Source organism: Oryza brachyantha, chromosome 10 (assembly GCF_000231095.2).
Source record: "Oryza brachyantha chromosome 10, ObraRS2, whole genome shotgun sequence".
NCBI lineage: Eukaryota > Viridiplantae > Streptophyta > Magnoliopsida > Poales > Poaceae > Oryza > Oryza brachyantha.
Window position 1 is genome coordinate 10,182,593 of NC_023172.2, and position 15,743 is coordinate 10,198,335.

Genomic DNA, 15,743 nt, shown 5'->3' on the forward strand with positions numbered 1-15,743 from the left:
CTCCAGCCACAAGCCGTTCTCTCTTCCTCCTCCTCCTCCTTCTTCATCATCATCTTCCTCCTCCTCAATAACAAAATCTTTCTTTGCCACAGCCCAAACAGCTCCTGCTAGCTGCAGTCTCTCTTGCTGCATTTTCTCTCTCTCTCTATCTGCTCTGAACTTTTCCATCAAATCACAATCTCTGTGCGCAGAAAGACAAACAGTGCCCTGCTTGTCTCTACCTCTCCTGACTTAGCCTCACCTGTGCTATCTCCCAACAGCAGCAGGATCATCCCTCTCTTGGCCTGACTGCATGAGTGCTGCCCCTGAGGAACAATGAGAGATGGCACCAAGAAGAGCAAGGTGAGTTCCTGCCTCCTCCTCCTCTGATGATGATGATGATGATCTGATCTGATCTGATCTGAGTAGCTTCTTCAGACAATGCAAGAGGGGTAGAATTTGGGTTCCCAAATCTTTGTCCAACTTGAGAGTGTTCTTCTTGCTGATGTTGTTTTGCTGTTGATGTTGCTGCAGCTGTCATGGTCCAAGAGCCTTGTGAGGAAGTGGTTCAACATCAGGGGAAAGTCCCATGACTACCATGCTGATGATGCAGCTGCTGCATTTGGGAGGAGAGGTGAGCCAGCCTCACTGTCTCAGCAGCAGCAGGCAGAGTAGCTATGCCTCTCTGTCTCTCTCACTGACAGTGTGTGTGTAGATGGTGGGGCCCCCACTGCCACCCCCACCCCATGGCTGGCTACTGCAGAGGCCCCCAACACTCCTCCTACCTCCTGTCTGTCTGCCTGCCTCTGGGGAGATCACTCTTTTGTTTTCTTGCACTGTTGCTCCTCCACACTTGTCCTGCTCTTTTGCTGCTGCTAGTCAAAGGCCACAACTTTCTCAGGGTTCTTTATTTTTTTTATTTTGGGTTGGTTTCCGATGATGCCGTGGTGATCCAAATTTGCTGAGACATTCGGACATCGATTTGGTTTTTCATTTATTTATTTGTTGTTCTCTGAATCTCTGATGAGAATTTGTTGTTGTGACTGGAACTGAAGCAGCAGCAGGAGGAGGGGATGATGAGTGGAGGAGCAGCAGCTTTTCCAGGAGGGAATCCTGCACGGTCAAGAAGAGCAGGACAGGTGATTCTCGCAACCTGACGGGGGAAAAGAATTCGCATTTCTATGATCCTGATTGAATTGGTAGATAGAATCTGCAAGGACACGAGGGGGCGGAAAAAAGAATCATTTTTGTATGATTTTGATTGAATTGAAGAGTTCTGAGCTTTGATTTCGTACGTTTTCGTTTTTTTCTTTTCTTTTTGGCGTAATGTGATGGAGTTGTTGCCGATCTTGCAGAGAGGGCGTCGCGGCGGAGCCACGAGCGGTCGCGCCGGAGCAAGATCGACCTCGACGCCGCCGAGGCCACCGTCACGTTGGACTACAGGTGTGGCGCGTGTCTCCGGCGATCGCCGCCATTGCTGCATCTCCAAATATTGATGTCGTTGTTGCGGCAGGGTCTTCGTTGCCACGTGGAATGTGGGCGGACGCGCGCCGCCGGGGTCGCTGGGCCTCGAGGACTGGCTGCGCACCTCGCCGCCGGCCGACATCTACGTCCTCGGGTACGTACGTACGTACGCGCTGCTCACCGTGCATGCATGCTCGTTGGCTCGTAGCAGCTCTCCTCGCCTTCCGCTTCTTGACGACGGCCATGGCTGGCTGCCGTTGGTGTAGGTTCCAGGAGATCGTGCCGTTGAACGCCGGCAACGTGCTCGGCGCGGAGGACAACGGCCCGGCGAGGAAGTGGGTGTCGCTGGTGCGGCGGACGCTGAACAGCCTGCCGGGCACGGGCGGAGGAGGTGGAGGAGTAGGGAGCATGCGGACGCCGTCGCCGGCGCCGGATCCGGTGGTGGAGATGGACGACGACTTCGAGGGCTCGTCGCGGCAGAACAACCCGTCCTTCTTCCACCGGCGGTCGTTCAACGCCGGCCTCAGCCGGAGCCTCCGGATGGACGGCGACATCCTCGGCGTCGGCGGCGCCGCCGCCGCCGCGCAGCCGAGGCTGGAGCGCCGGTACAGCGTCAACGACCGCGTCATGTACGGCAGCCGCCCGAGCGACTACGAGGCCAACTGCCGGTGGGGCCACCCGTCGGACGACGGCGAGAACGACGACGACGGCGGCGACTCGCCGAGCACGGTGTACTCGCCGATGTCGTACGGATACGGCGCGCCGCCGTACATGGAAGATAGCAATCACGGCGGCACCCATACTAGGTAACCGCCATTTCAGGTTTTGGATCTTGAAATTTTCATGACATTATTCCAAATTTAGCAGTTTTGATGATATTTATGATTTTTTTCTTCTTTTTTAATACAAATTTTGGATGATTAGGTACTGCCTAGTTGCGAGCAAGCAAATGGTTGGATTGTTTCTCATGATTTGGGCTCGGAGAGAAATAAAAAGTGACATAAGAAATCTCAAGGTTTCTTGTGTAGGGAGAGGATTGATGGGCTATCTTGGTAATAAGGTAAACTATGTTAATTTAAACTGTTTGATTTCTAATGCTAAATCATACTGCTGACATGATTGAATTTGAAAGTAAAAGGAGTGAGAATTTGTGTTTCAGTAGATTTGTAAAACCAATGAGAAGGTTTCCATTTTTTTCAGGGTTCGATTTCGATTAGCATGTTGTTGCACCAAACAAGCTTCTGCTTCGTCTGCAGTCACCTCACATCGGGGCAGAAGGATGGCGATGAGCACCGTAGAAACTCAGACGTGATGGAAATCTTGAGAAAAACCAGGTTCCCAATGGTTTATGGACAGTATGAGAGGTCACCAGAGACGATATTAGAGCATGAGTAAGCAATCACCTTAGCATCCTCAACTCCTTATAAAAACTCACAATATATACCTTACCATCGCCATTTTTATTAGTCGAATCATTTGGCTCGGGGACCTAAATTATCGGATTGCGCTTTCCTACCGATCGGTGAAGGCCCTTGTGGAGATGCGCAATTGGAAAGCATTGCTTGAGAAAGATCAGGTATGAGCTTAGAAACACGCTTTGAATGACACAATGTAGATCTCCAATAGCGGTAAAATTCTTTCAATAGTAGATTACTTGTGACAAAGGCAATCAATGCTTTATATCCTGTCATTCTTTTGCTTTGGTGACGTTACAATACTTCATTAGTTTGGCAAAACAGCAGGCCAAGTATAATTCTAATGAGAAGGCATGATTCTTTTTTATTACTTTCAGCTTAGGAGTGAGCAAAGAGGCGGCCGGGTATTTCCTGGTTGGAATGAGGGGAGGATATATTTCCCACCAACATACAAATACTCAAATAATTCTGACAGATATGCAGGGGAAGACATGAACCAGAAAGAAAAGAAGAGAACTCCAGCATGGTAACTAAAGCACATTGCCAGATTTTTGCCGGATTTTGTACAGTTGAGCAAATTCAGTGATCTTGTTTTTACAGGTGCGACCGAATTTTGTGGTATGGAAGGGGCCTTAGCCAACTCTCATATGTCCGAGGAGAGTCCCGCTTCTCCGATCATAGGCCTGTGTACAGCATGTTCAGTGCAGAAGTAGAATCCATCAATCACAGCCAAATTCAGAAGATGAGTTGTTCAAGCTCGCAGTTGGACATCGAAGAATTGCTGCCCTACTCATATGGGTACACTGACATCAACCCATATGGATACACTGATCTCAATTTCTATTGAAATGGGCTCAACTGGTTTAGCTTCAACATGAGTTCTCGGTCTGTAGAAGCATCTGTATTTCCAGTCCTGCTGTGAAATACCTCTAATTAGCTTGGTCAATTCTCTGTCAACAACAACGGACAGTGTTGATAAGACATGAAGACCCAGAACTGAACTAAATTTCTGCTTCTGGTGAACTGGTGAGCTGATTTGCACATCTTAGTCATGAAAGTTTTGTGTGTTGACAGTTCATATGAGTTCAGAAAAAAAATATCATGATATCCATATTGAGTCATCTTCAGAAGTTCCTTGAATGTTCAAGGATGTCAGGAGTTTTCACTATCCATACAAGGTACATACCTGGTCCATGTACATCATTTCAATATTTGTGAATAATAAAGAACTTGAAGAGCAAATGGTGAGCTTTTTACAGGCACCATCTAGTAATTAGTAGAAGAGCATTGCTCATATAATGAGCATAGTACTGGCCATTCAATCTGAATCTCAGATGACTTTGGCCAAAGCAAAGAGATGCATGCCAGACAAGAGCAGCAAGCGTGCATCAGTTTTTCTTCCCTACTGTGCATTGTAGGTCAAATTTTTTCACTCTCTTTGGTTGCTTTGACATGTAAACGAAAAATGACAAGTGTCGGTTATTGTACAATCCTTGTGTTCTTGGCTTTTGAAAGCTGAAAAAAGGTCAATGAATGCATGCAATGCCCATACTCATTCTTCTGGATGGAAAAAAGGAAGAAGCAAGTGTGAGTCATGATCATCCTGTGTTGCATTGCAGTAGGAGCATTGCCTGATCAGTGAGCTGACAGAAAAGGTTACTAGTCACATTTCAGCCTTCACTCTGCAGGAAAATGTGTTCTTCTACCCCTTGCTCCCTTTCCCTCCTTTTGCTGTTCTCAGTTGTCTGCAGGAATAGTGAACAGAAGCCACAAAAGGCTCTGTTGTTACTGGAATCTTCAGAGACGTTTTAAATTCTTGTTTCCTGTGTTTTGAGCATTTGTCATTCTTTCTCAGCCAACCCATTATAACTATCACCATTGGCTGCAACTTCTGCATTCTGGAACTGTTCATTGCTCAGTTGCATCTTCAGAGGCTGAGATTGTACTTTCATCAATTATGGACTCATTTATTATTTATAATGAGATCTTGGTGCAATGAGACCCAAACATCATGTAATCTATCTCTCTCTCTTCTTTTTTGATGAAAGATAAAGATTTTCTGATGAAATAAATTACTACAAAGTTAAAAATTTACTTTAGAAGTACGAAATACTGAACTTCTACATAGATGTTTTTCTTATGAAAAACACCTAGTTTAACCGTTCAAAAAACGCGTGCACATAACCAAAGAAAAAACTGACATGAAGAAGGGGTTCCTTTTTCGACACATTCTTTAGAAACAAATATGAACTCAAATTGAATACCTGAATTATCACCATGAAAGACAGAGAGCCAGAGAAAGGCATCAGCATTCCTAGATCTGAGAAGGCCAAAACTATCACATCTTAGACGTGTACATACCAATATTCCAACAGCCTCCTAGGCCACTTTAACCATGCACATTTGCAGCCTTACAAATTATACTTCTTTTCACGAGAACAGTGGTTAGTAGCTCTAACATAAAGACGGGAGTACTCTGCTGTCTTAAAAGGTGCATAAAACGTTCTTGTTACTGACAGATGGATCCATGCACTTCAGAACAAGCGAAATTTTCTTAGGATGTTTGTGGTACTACCTTCGTATCTAAATATATAACATTATTGACTTTATCTAATTTTTTCTCTGCAATTTTGGCCACTATTTTTTAAATATAACAATAATATCTAACAAATTTATACTCCCTCCAGTTAAAAATATTTGTTATTTAGTACAAAATTTAATCAAACTTCTAAAATTAAAATCTAATAAATTTATGAATTATGATAATACTTTTTGAGGAGAATCTATATGTATCATTGTATTGTATTTAAGCTAAGAATTTAAGAAACTATCAATGGTCAGAATTTTAAAAGTTTGACCAAATTTCACTATAAACGATGAATATTTTTGACCGGAGGGAGTAATATTGTAAAAGTACCTATAAAGAAAAATCTACCCTTATGATTTTAATGTTTTCAAATTAAATATTTTGAGAGCTCATGATGTTCAAAGTTTCAAGGTTTGACTGAATACAGTTAACAATGCCATATAAAGATGGGGCAGATGTTTGGGTTCACAGAGAACATATTGTCCAAGGAAAAAGGTTCATCAAAAGTTTTACAATGAACATATTCACCAAAAAAAAAACAATGGGGGTTGGTTACACTCGAGAGTTTGTTTTAGTTAGGAATCAGGAGCCAACAAATAGAAGATGAAAGAAAACAAAACGCTAGTCTATCATTCAAAAAAAATACCGGTATCTCTCTTATTGGATATAAGTTTAAATCCAGAATTGTGAATTAAAAAAATGTTATTGCGATAACTGGTGGTAGCTGTTCAATTCAAAATTCTTGATTCAAACTTTTGACATGTGTAACATCTATTTTTGTCTAGATACAACATACAAAAATATATTAACATACCTAGACATGACGCTACAAGACAATATGCAGTTCATACAATGGAAAAGTTAAATTTCAAATTATACATTTAAATTTAAATAGTTTCGAACAGCGTATCATAACCAGTAGATTGGTTAGGACCTGTTACCGACGAGATTTAGAACCCTGATGCTCCCATATATGAGGGCACCAGCTCAAGGATGGCTCATCGTTCAGCAGCATGTGATGTGAGCAGGGTTAACCAAAACCACCGGTTACCGCGGTAACCACAATTATCGTCAGGGTATGGTAACAGTAAATATACGGTGACCCCACAAAAATTCAATTTCAAACATAATTCACTGATTTGCTTTTGAAAAAGTTTGTGCTGTGTTTTATGGTTTGCCGCGGTAACCGAGCACTCAGCGGTAAGGTAAACACTCGATGTGAATAGAAGAAGAAAGAAAGAAACACACAATGAAAAATAAGAAGACAGCTACAGCCAAGGTTGAGTAATGGCAATACCGCATCCTTTAGGCATGGAAGTGACCGGAGTGAAAGCAAAGAGAAGACATGACCCTTCTTGATTTGAGAGGGGAGGGATGGATCCATGCATGCAACCCTAGCTAGCTAGCTACTAGTCTCCTAGAGAAGCCATCCATGGCAGCAAGGGTGGCCGAAAGCACAAAGCAGCAGTACATTTTTTTTTTTTTGCATGGGACCAAACCAAACCAAAACGATCACATGGACAGTGCACAGCGAATGATGCTAGTTTGGTGAATGGGGATCATTCATATGGATTGAATGAGAAAATTTGCAGTCAAGAACTAGAGATCCATCCATCTTCCATAGATTTTTCCACACAATTTTGCATGAGATGAGGCTGGTTTTCGAAGTAGAAATGGATTAGATATACAACTCTCAACCTTCCGTTTTTATAAATAAGGTTGTATTTTGTATATATAACTAAATTAGTCAAATCTCCACTATTATAATCCGAATCCACCATGATCAAACAACACCCTTTCCTTTTTTTTCTAGAATTTTTGAGCATCCAAAGAGAACGTGACATCTTACAGCATCCCTAACATCTCATCTATCTCATCCTCTATCATAAAAATAGAGGATGAAGACTATAAATTGAGCTCCAACAGAACGACCATCCTATCATCTATTTTTAGATGTCATCCATATTAGAAGAGAGAATCTTCATATTTAGATGATCTCTCTCCATTCTCTAAAGAGATACAAAAGATATCATATATAGATGATCTAATGAAGTACAAAGATATATGAAGAATGAAATTAATTTAGATGATCATCCAAGTGAAAATATGAATGAACAAATTTAGATGAGCTGTTAGGGATGCTCTTAGGGAGTGTTTGGGGCAAGAGACTAAACTTTAGTTTCTTATCTCATCGAATGTTTGAACATGTATTATAAATAGTAAACGTAGACTATTAATAAAACTCATCCATAATCTTGGACTAATTCGCGAGACGAATCTATTGCGCATAATTAATCATGATTAGCCTGTGTGATGCTACAGTAAACATGTGCTAATTATGGATTAATTAAGCTTAAAAAATTTATCACACGAATCAGCTCTCATTTATGTAATTAGTTTTATAATTAGTCTACGTTTAATATTAATACGTTTAATATTAAGTGTCCAAACATCCGATATAACATAGGGCTAAAAAGTTTAACCACATCTAAACATCCGCTTACTTTCTCCATCTCCTTATAATATAATAGACAAGATGCATCCATCCATCATTCACATTTTTTCTTCCCATTACCTACCTGCCCTGATCTTGCATGCAGTTCTGAGTTGATTATGTCTTCTGCTAATGATTGGGGAGTGCCACAAACTGTCATGACTCATCAGCTGGGGGCTGCTGCTCTTTTCACAGCATCATGTCCTAGCTGCAGCTCTGATCACTGATCTCCTCCAGGTCAGGAGAAAAAAAATCACATCATTCATTCTGATATCTGGCCATGCACAACAACATAGGCTCATACATTGATTTGCAATAGCTACTAATAATTACATTGCATTGCATTTCTATTCAGTGTGATCAATCTTTTTTTATTTAACTTGAAGAAATCAGTGGCATGGGAATAAAGGAGGGAGATCTTACATCTTGGATGGCAAGGCAATGGAGTGAAAGTGTCACGCAACCAGGAATTAGCGTGTGATCCTGCCTTTGAGGCAAGTACGTGCAAAAACACCATCAATTGGCTCACAAGTACGCATGCACGAAGAGAGCAAAAGAGCAAAGCGCTTATTATTCAATCCGGCCCGAATCTCGAGGCACGAAAAGTTGTGATATCAGCACGACAGCACCTCACCTTCAGCTTGCAGCTTTCCAAGGAAAGAAATCCATATAACCCATAGGCAGCTACTGCTGCCTCCAGAGGATAAAACTGAGGTATAGTACCTTATCATGACGAATAATGGATTAGAAGTGCATCAAGGTTCGATCAAATGGTAGTGCAACTTGAACTATATGAGAAAAGGACGTTGCAAAAATCATGCTTCAGTTGGTACTTAATTGGTACCCATAGCCAAAGAACATTTCGGGAGCACCCTAGACAAAGCAACCTGCACATCAACCTTTTGGGTTTGAAAGGACTTCAGAATTGGAAAATGGAGAAAAACATGTGAAGTGAAACATACTTTTTTGTTTTTGGAAATGAGAGTTTTGCTTAGTGAGAGAGAGAAGCAGCCAGGAGAAGCAACTGCACCATTTTATCCTCTCTAATGTATGGAGAAATTGCATTCTGCATTTCTGCCCTTCCTGGACAGATAAGAACACATCATGCATGTTAGTCCACTAGTGGTAAATAGCAACATCCCAAAACAGGTTTGCGCTCGATGTTTACCCTTGCACACGAACTGCAATGGTTCTTGAAGCTGCACCAGGCCACCATCTTTTGCTGGTTTTACGAATAAGAGTTCAAGTTAATTGTTCGCCTCAAGAGTCAAGACCTTATCAAAATGGGGTCATGTCTATTACTCTGGTAATACACCTAGTGAACATTTCGTATGTCATCTACAGTCTACAGAATACCTAGGTATTTCAACAATCTTAAGTTAAAAATAAACACTAAACATACTAGCAATGAACTTTGTATTTACATCCTTAATCTCCATAATCATATTGCCTACAGAAACGGTTAACTACATGGTCATGCAGTGAAGATTACTTGAGTAGCAGCATTGTAACATATCTAGCTTTGAGTGGTAGATTGTAAAGAGAATAAGAGCAGTCAGATCAACCAAAGGTGTAACTTTTATTATCACGGCTATGCACAAAATCATTGTGGTGAGCATTGTGCTCATTGAGATCTCCCCTGGGCACTAGCTAGCTATGCCATTCATGTTCTAGTTGTTGATTTGACATTGTTTTCAAGACAATTCCTTTAGCAATTTGACTTTTCCTTTGAATGTACAAATATGTTAAGGGCGTCTCCCTCTGGTTCAGAGCAGATCTCTTTTGAAAAGAAGAAAGAATAGATTGCATTAGCTGATAAAAGGACAGTTGCATCAGAAAATATCAAGAGCTGTCAAGGAAGATTAAAAAAATACCTATATCAACACTCAAATGATCTCAGTAGTGTTTGTGTGCTAAGAAACCATATACTTCGATGCACAGGTCCATTCGGAAAAAGAAGCCTTCTGCCTCCAACTATTTTTTGTCGGGTCGGCTGAAGGAGGCTGATGAATGTACTTAAGATTAAAGGAAGGTTGGTGTACAAATCCGAGAATTACAATGCCTTTATCTATTGCCTGGCAAGAACAAAGAGAATTTAGTAGATACTACAGAAACTGTTACTATATGAAAAAATAAGTCCACTTGAAGGACTAGTGCTTGTTAAACATTTTCATTGGAACTAATTATTAGAAGAACAGTAGGGGAAACCCCATAGTATTAATATAAAAAGTACAAGACTAAAAAAAAAACTTGGTATAAACACTAACAACACCTAATTTAACAGCACAAAGAGTTATGGAGTAAGGACCAACCTAAGCATCAGTGGCTAATACACAAGTACACATTGTTAATACATACGGGCACTATGGAATGATGCCTACATATCCATGCCACAATGTCAAGCTTAACACAATGTCCCTAACATAAGAGAAATAAAAAGTAAGGATGGTGAGATAGAATATCAGGTTCAGAATAGACCCTATCTTGAAAATTGTAGTCACTAACATTTGGGCCTATATATTAGTGAGTAATGAATTTTTCTTGAGTTGTGTAAAAGTTCTTCAGTAGGGCTCTCCCCTACTGGGCACTATGCAAATGAATGGATTTATGAGAATACCATAGGTACACCACAATATGGAAAGTAGTCACTTCCATGTTCATTGCAGCAAACAGAACATAGTATTTATAAAGGATCAAGATATAGTTTCTTACTGAGAACCCCACTAGCAGGAATTTGCAAAATATCTTACCGTTCAGAGAACTCTACAGACCGTATTTGTCATTATAGTACTCGATGTTGTGAATTAACTGTGATGCATGTTACATTGTTCTGAATCACTTTTCCTGTTGCAGGTATGAATCAAGCAATGGTTTTGAAATCCCCATGCTAATAATAATAGAAGAGGTTCTTATATGCCAGTAGACATGTGCAATGAAATACAATATTTTCAAACAATCCATCATAATGGTATGCCTATATATAGATTTGTTGGCAGTGAGTAAACCTGCAATTTTAACATTTTGGTCCTTTTGAAAAACTTATTTTATAAATAGACCCCAAAAAAACTTGTTGCACAAATGGACCTTTTTGACCACGCCAATGTCATTGGCGTCATCCTTCGGCCACATGAACATAGCATTATCACTTGGAGGACGGCGCCAACGTCATTGGCGCCGTCCTATACAACGACGGCGCCAATGAAGTTGGCGCGGTAAAAAGGTCTATTTGTACAATAAGTTTTTTCAGGGATCTATTTGTAAAATAAGTTTTTCAAAGGACCAAAATATCAGAATTCCAGGTGAGTAAACAAAGGGCTGAGAAAAAGGAGAAACTTATAGCGAAGAGGATAGGTAAGATATTTTTGAATAAAACTAAGTTAAGGGGGGTGAGAAACATTGTACAATTCTTATGATTTTAGAGAAGAAAGATATGCACCCTAAAAATACTACCAATCCTTATTATATATTCATATAAGAATTTATTACCAGAGGTTTCGATACAGTTGTGTCTAATGTCCATCCATATAGAGATAGCCAACCAGTCTGGTACCAGAACATCTCCTATAGCATACAATGAAAAAAGCAGCAGAGCTATCCATCAAACTTGGTGTTTTCAAGACTACGTGCTTTTCATGTTAAGCCAATCCATCTCTTGAAATGCAATGCTGCTTCCCTCCGTTTCACTTGTGCTTCTGTTTGCACTTTAGGAGCCTTACCTTTGTACAATGTTCTGTGGTATTTAAGCCATAGGGACTTGTACTTGTATTTGTCTATAAACAACTTGCCTTTTTCCATCATTTCTATGACTTCCATGGCTCGAAGGAAGAAACCACCTCTCACAAAGCAGTACAATAGAGAGTCTAGGAGCTCTTGATCAAACTTCATTGAACTTGAGTTGGCCAATACTTTCATTTCGCCCCACAAATCTGTCACCTCTACATATTTACCACCAATGGCAGCATAACCAGTTACTAAAGAATGGAATGTGTGTGCATTTGGCGTGTGGCCTAAAGCTCGCATCTTGCTCAGTGCTTTGTGAGCATCATGCATCAACCTCTTCTTGCAGAAGAAATGGATCATATTATTCCAGTCATGAATAGCATGATTAACCACATGACCATTTCTGACTTCCTCCACTAACTTAGTTGTCAAAGCAGTTCCATTGTTATCACAGCCTTGTACTGATATCTCAAATTCATTGTGACCAGTTTTCGAAATATTCAAGCTCTTCAGTTCTTTAAAAAGATCAAGAGCACCTGTGGCATTATTATGATGTGCTCTGGATTGTATCAAATCCTCATAGCAGCTTGCATCAAGCTGAATGCCTGCTTGTTGAGCATCTTTCAGAAGTGCAGTTATGTCATCTTCATGGTGGCCCTCTTTGCAATAGGCCTTTAGGAGCAATGAATAAACAGTAGAACCAACTCTAATTCCAGAAAATCTCATCTCGTCAAGAAGGTCGTGTGCTTGCTCTAATAACCCAAGAGAAATGCATGCGTTTATTACTTGAACAACAAAGGATCTTTCAACAGAGACAGGTGAGTCCTCTTTACTTGCTTTCACAAGAAACGACGCCAATGCACTGATTTTGTCTGCTTCCAAAAAAGCTTTAACAAGTTTGGCATACATTGTTTCAGTTGGATGAAGGATACCACATTCAGATTTTACTAGCGCAGCCTGATCCTGAAGCTTATCTGATAGCAACTTGAGTAATCTTCTTGCATCCAATTCAAGCCTTGCAAAGCTCTTATCTTTGAAGAATGGAACATATTTTAGCAGCGGAGTATCAGTAGATAAAGATTTGTTCGAGGAAGCTGCAGTGTCAGGCCCAGTTTTCTCATGAGGAAGATAAATTTTGTTATTTTCAACTGCTTCAAGAACTGCTTTAGCTGCTTCAAGTGAACTTTTTGTACTTCTACCTTTCCTAAGCATATCCAATACAATATCCACTGCAGAATCCAAATCTCCAAATTTCAAATGGCAGGAGAGCAAGCAATCATAGAACTGCCTTAACTCTGATTCACTTAGGCCACATACCTCATTAACATGCCTCCTCAACTTCTTGATCTCATCTCTATGTCCATTCTGCTCATATATCCGGGCCATTACAATTAACAAGCTGACATCAGGCTTCAACCCTATCCTAGGCATTAATTCAAGAAGCTGCTCTGCCTTTTTTGTAGTGCCAAACAGAAGGGATGAAGTCAGAATTATGTTGAAGGTCAACGAATTGGGCTTCATTGATAACAATGAACGGTTGCTCTTCTTCCGTGGATCAACCCTATTGTTCTGGAAAAGGTAGCCAATCTCCATTACCATGTCAGCAGCAAGAGATACACCGGTTGCAGTTTGGCACATATGTGCTAGGATAGCCGACCATGCTGCAACAGGTGGGTATGTTTCCATCTTTACCAACTTCCTCACAACATTTATAGCAAGATTAGGGAGACAAGACCGTGCGAGAGCAAGAGAAAGGAAAATAAGGGGCTCCTTCTCCAACAGTTCACTCTTCTCTTCAAATGCATGATTAACCACATTGTAGGACTTGTTAAGCCAGTGAGTATCACAGGTCTCTGCGAAGCCAGTTATGAGCTTACTCAAAACAGACTTCCTTGGGGGTCCTTCCATGTGAATATGCTTCTGATAAGCCCACCACGCATCATCAAACCTCTGCTGATCGATTGCATTCTCTATCTCCAATGCTAGCAGGGATGGGTCATGAGCTTGGACCAGAACTGTTTCAGTAAGAGTTGATAAATATGCACCACAACTACTGATATTTAGCCTTGTGTTCAAGAATCCAATTCTATTTGCACCACTGTGGTTAGTCCACGAACACTTAGAATCCAAGCAATGTGGGCTTTCATGACCAATCAAATGTCTTGGACCCACCAGCAATGAAGAAACTGCACAAGTTGAAGATCTTGAACAAATTCTCCCAACACGAAGCATTTGCCTGCCATGGTCATGGAGGATCACACAACTTAAACAATAACTCGAGTTAATACAGAAGATGTTAAAATTCAGCATCATGTTACCTGGATTCAACAATAATTATCCAAATTAGCAAGTAGATAAACTAACTGGACACATGGTAGATACATCATTCACTCTTACTCCTATGTTCACATACAACAAGGCGATCGCAACAAAACCATGTGATCCTGGCACATAGTAGACAAAAGAGGTGGGCGATGCAAGCTATATTGATATGTTAATTTGGCACATTGATGCTACTAAGTGAGTTCGCAAGGTACAGTAACCACAGTCAGAATTGTCAATCTTAGTTAACCAAACCACTCCACTGCAGCATGTGCCGGCTGAAGAAGATGAGTTGCTGTATAGGCTGAAATGAAATGGAAAGTACGCCCACATGGCAGTGTAGATGAGCCAGCAGATTTAGGCATGGTATAGATGAGCCAGCAGATTTAGGCCTAGAATTGCTCTATCTAGTTTATCCTCTATCTAGTACACATGGAAATCATTGCATAAAATTATAGTGCATGAAGCTATGATTAATCATGCCCGCTCACAGTAGAATCACCACTTCCACAGCTCCACCTCCTTCAGTGGGCCTCCACCCAGTTCAAGAGCCAATAGTAGTAAAGCCATTGCCAGTCTGGAGGTTTTGGGCATGTTGCCACCGGGAGGGGGAGGGGGAGTGAGGGGTTAGGGTGTAGAGCCCTGTTGCCAAAATTTATTTACCCGAAATATTTTACCGGCGGTGACCGTCCACCAGACCCCACCGGCAAAAGCGATTTTTTTTGCAATTTCATTACGAAATTACAATGAAACTAGCCACTTGTCAGTGTTTTTTCCCTTCTCGTGTTTTGGTTGAATTGATGTCTTACCTTCTTGGAAGCAAATTTTTTAAACAAGTTAATCTGAACTAGGCAAAAATCAAGTTTTGTTCAAAGCAAGTTGATTTCAAATTAAGAGGTACCCCTCCGGTTTTTAATGTTTGATATCATTGACTTAGACATGTTTGGTCATTCGTCTTATTCAAAAAGTTACATGATTATCATTTATTTTATTGTTATTTGTTTTATTATTACAAGTACTTTAAGTGCAGCTTATATTGTTTGCATATATATATATATATATATATATATATATATATTAATAAAATGAATGGTCAAATGTATGACAAAAAGTAATGACATTTAACATTGTAAACCATAGGGAGTAACAATGAGTGATAAATTGATAATGGTGAGTTCTGAACTGAAGCAAACAGCCCACCTGAACAACGCTCCTACTTTTTTCTACTGTGGAGTACTAATATTGTTCATCCAATTGAATTGGCGGTCGAAGAATTCCCACTGGATTTTTCTATTGTGTTCTGTTGAGGTTGTTCTAAATGACTTGGATAATTTTCTGTTTATACATACAGCTACTACTCCCGATTCTTTTTTTTTTCGTTTACAGGAACTACTAACAAACGCGACATGCGAACAACGACATGGGGATGGCAACGGGGCGGGTCGGGGCCGGGTTGGGCAAGAACGGCCCTGGCCCCGGCCCCGTCCCCCGTCCCCGACCCCGGCGGATTCCCGTCCCCGGACGGGGCGCCGACGCCCCGCCCAAACAGTGCACACAGAGGGGAGAAAGGTGAGTACTCACCGTCGCCGGAGAAGGGGGGGGGCGAGGTCGCCGGCCGCCGCGCCGCCCCTCCACGCAGCCGCCGCTGCCGGGTCTCCGCACCGCAGTCGCGCGCCCGCACCGCAGCGCTGACCCACCGCGTCGCCCCTCCGCGGCCGCCGCCCGCAGCGCCGCCCTGCCGCGGCCGCCACTCCGCCGCCGC

General features: G+C 41.5%; 2 protein-coding genes across 8 annotated transcripts; one reads left to right on the top strand and one right to left on the bottom strand.

The window, feature by feature from the left end:
• Positions 1–271: 271 nt before the first annotated feature.
• Positions 272–4,856, top strand: LOC102721197 (type I inositol polyphosphate 5-phosphatase 4-like). Its single transcript, XM_040528242.1, has 11 exons — positions 272–342; positions 514–613; positions 1,041–1,118; positions 1,335–1,422; positions 1,493–1,597; positions 1,710–2,249; positions 2,368–2,503; positions 2,644–2,834; positions 2,911–3,019; positions 3,236–3,384; positions 3,459–4,856. The coding sequence occupies exons 1-11, from the start codon at positions 316–318 to the stop codon at positions 3,703–3,705; spliced, it is 1,770 nt and encodes a 589-aa protein (XP_040384176.1). The 5' UTR covers positions 272–315; the 3' UTR covers positions 3,706–4,856.
• Positions 4,857–7,859: 3,003 nt separating this feature from the next.
• LOC102715336 (pentatricopeptide repeat-containing protein At1g03100, mitochondrial) lies at positions 7,860–15,589 on the bottom strand. Of its 7 annotated transcripts, none has more exons than XR_005812600.1 (8): positions 15,563–15,589; positions 11,426–13,895; positions 10,252–10,357; positions 9,814–10,014; positions 9,108–9,161; positions 8,902–9,022; positions 8,363–8,812; positions 7,860–8,162 (listed from the first exon to the last, which is right to left on the bottom strand). XR_005812600.1 is itself a non-coding variant. In XM_040528101.1 (2 exons), the coding sequence occupies exon 2, from the start codon at positions 13,889–13,891 to the stop codon at positions 11,570–11,572; it is 2,322 nt and encodes a 773-aa protein (XP_040384035.1). In that variant the 5' UTR covers positions 13,892–13,895; positions 15,563–15,589; the 3' UTR covers positions 11,284–11,569. The 7 variants fall into 7 exon arrangements, 1 of the variants encoding a protein (XP_040384035.1); XR_005812597.1 differs by having other exon boundaries at positions 8,363–8,826; XR_005812601.1 differs by having other exon boundaries at positions 7,860–8,213; positions 8,363–8,826.
• Positions 15,590–15,743: the final 154 nt, after the last annotated feature.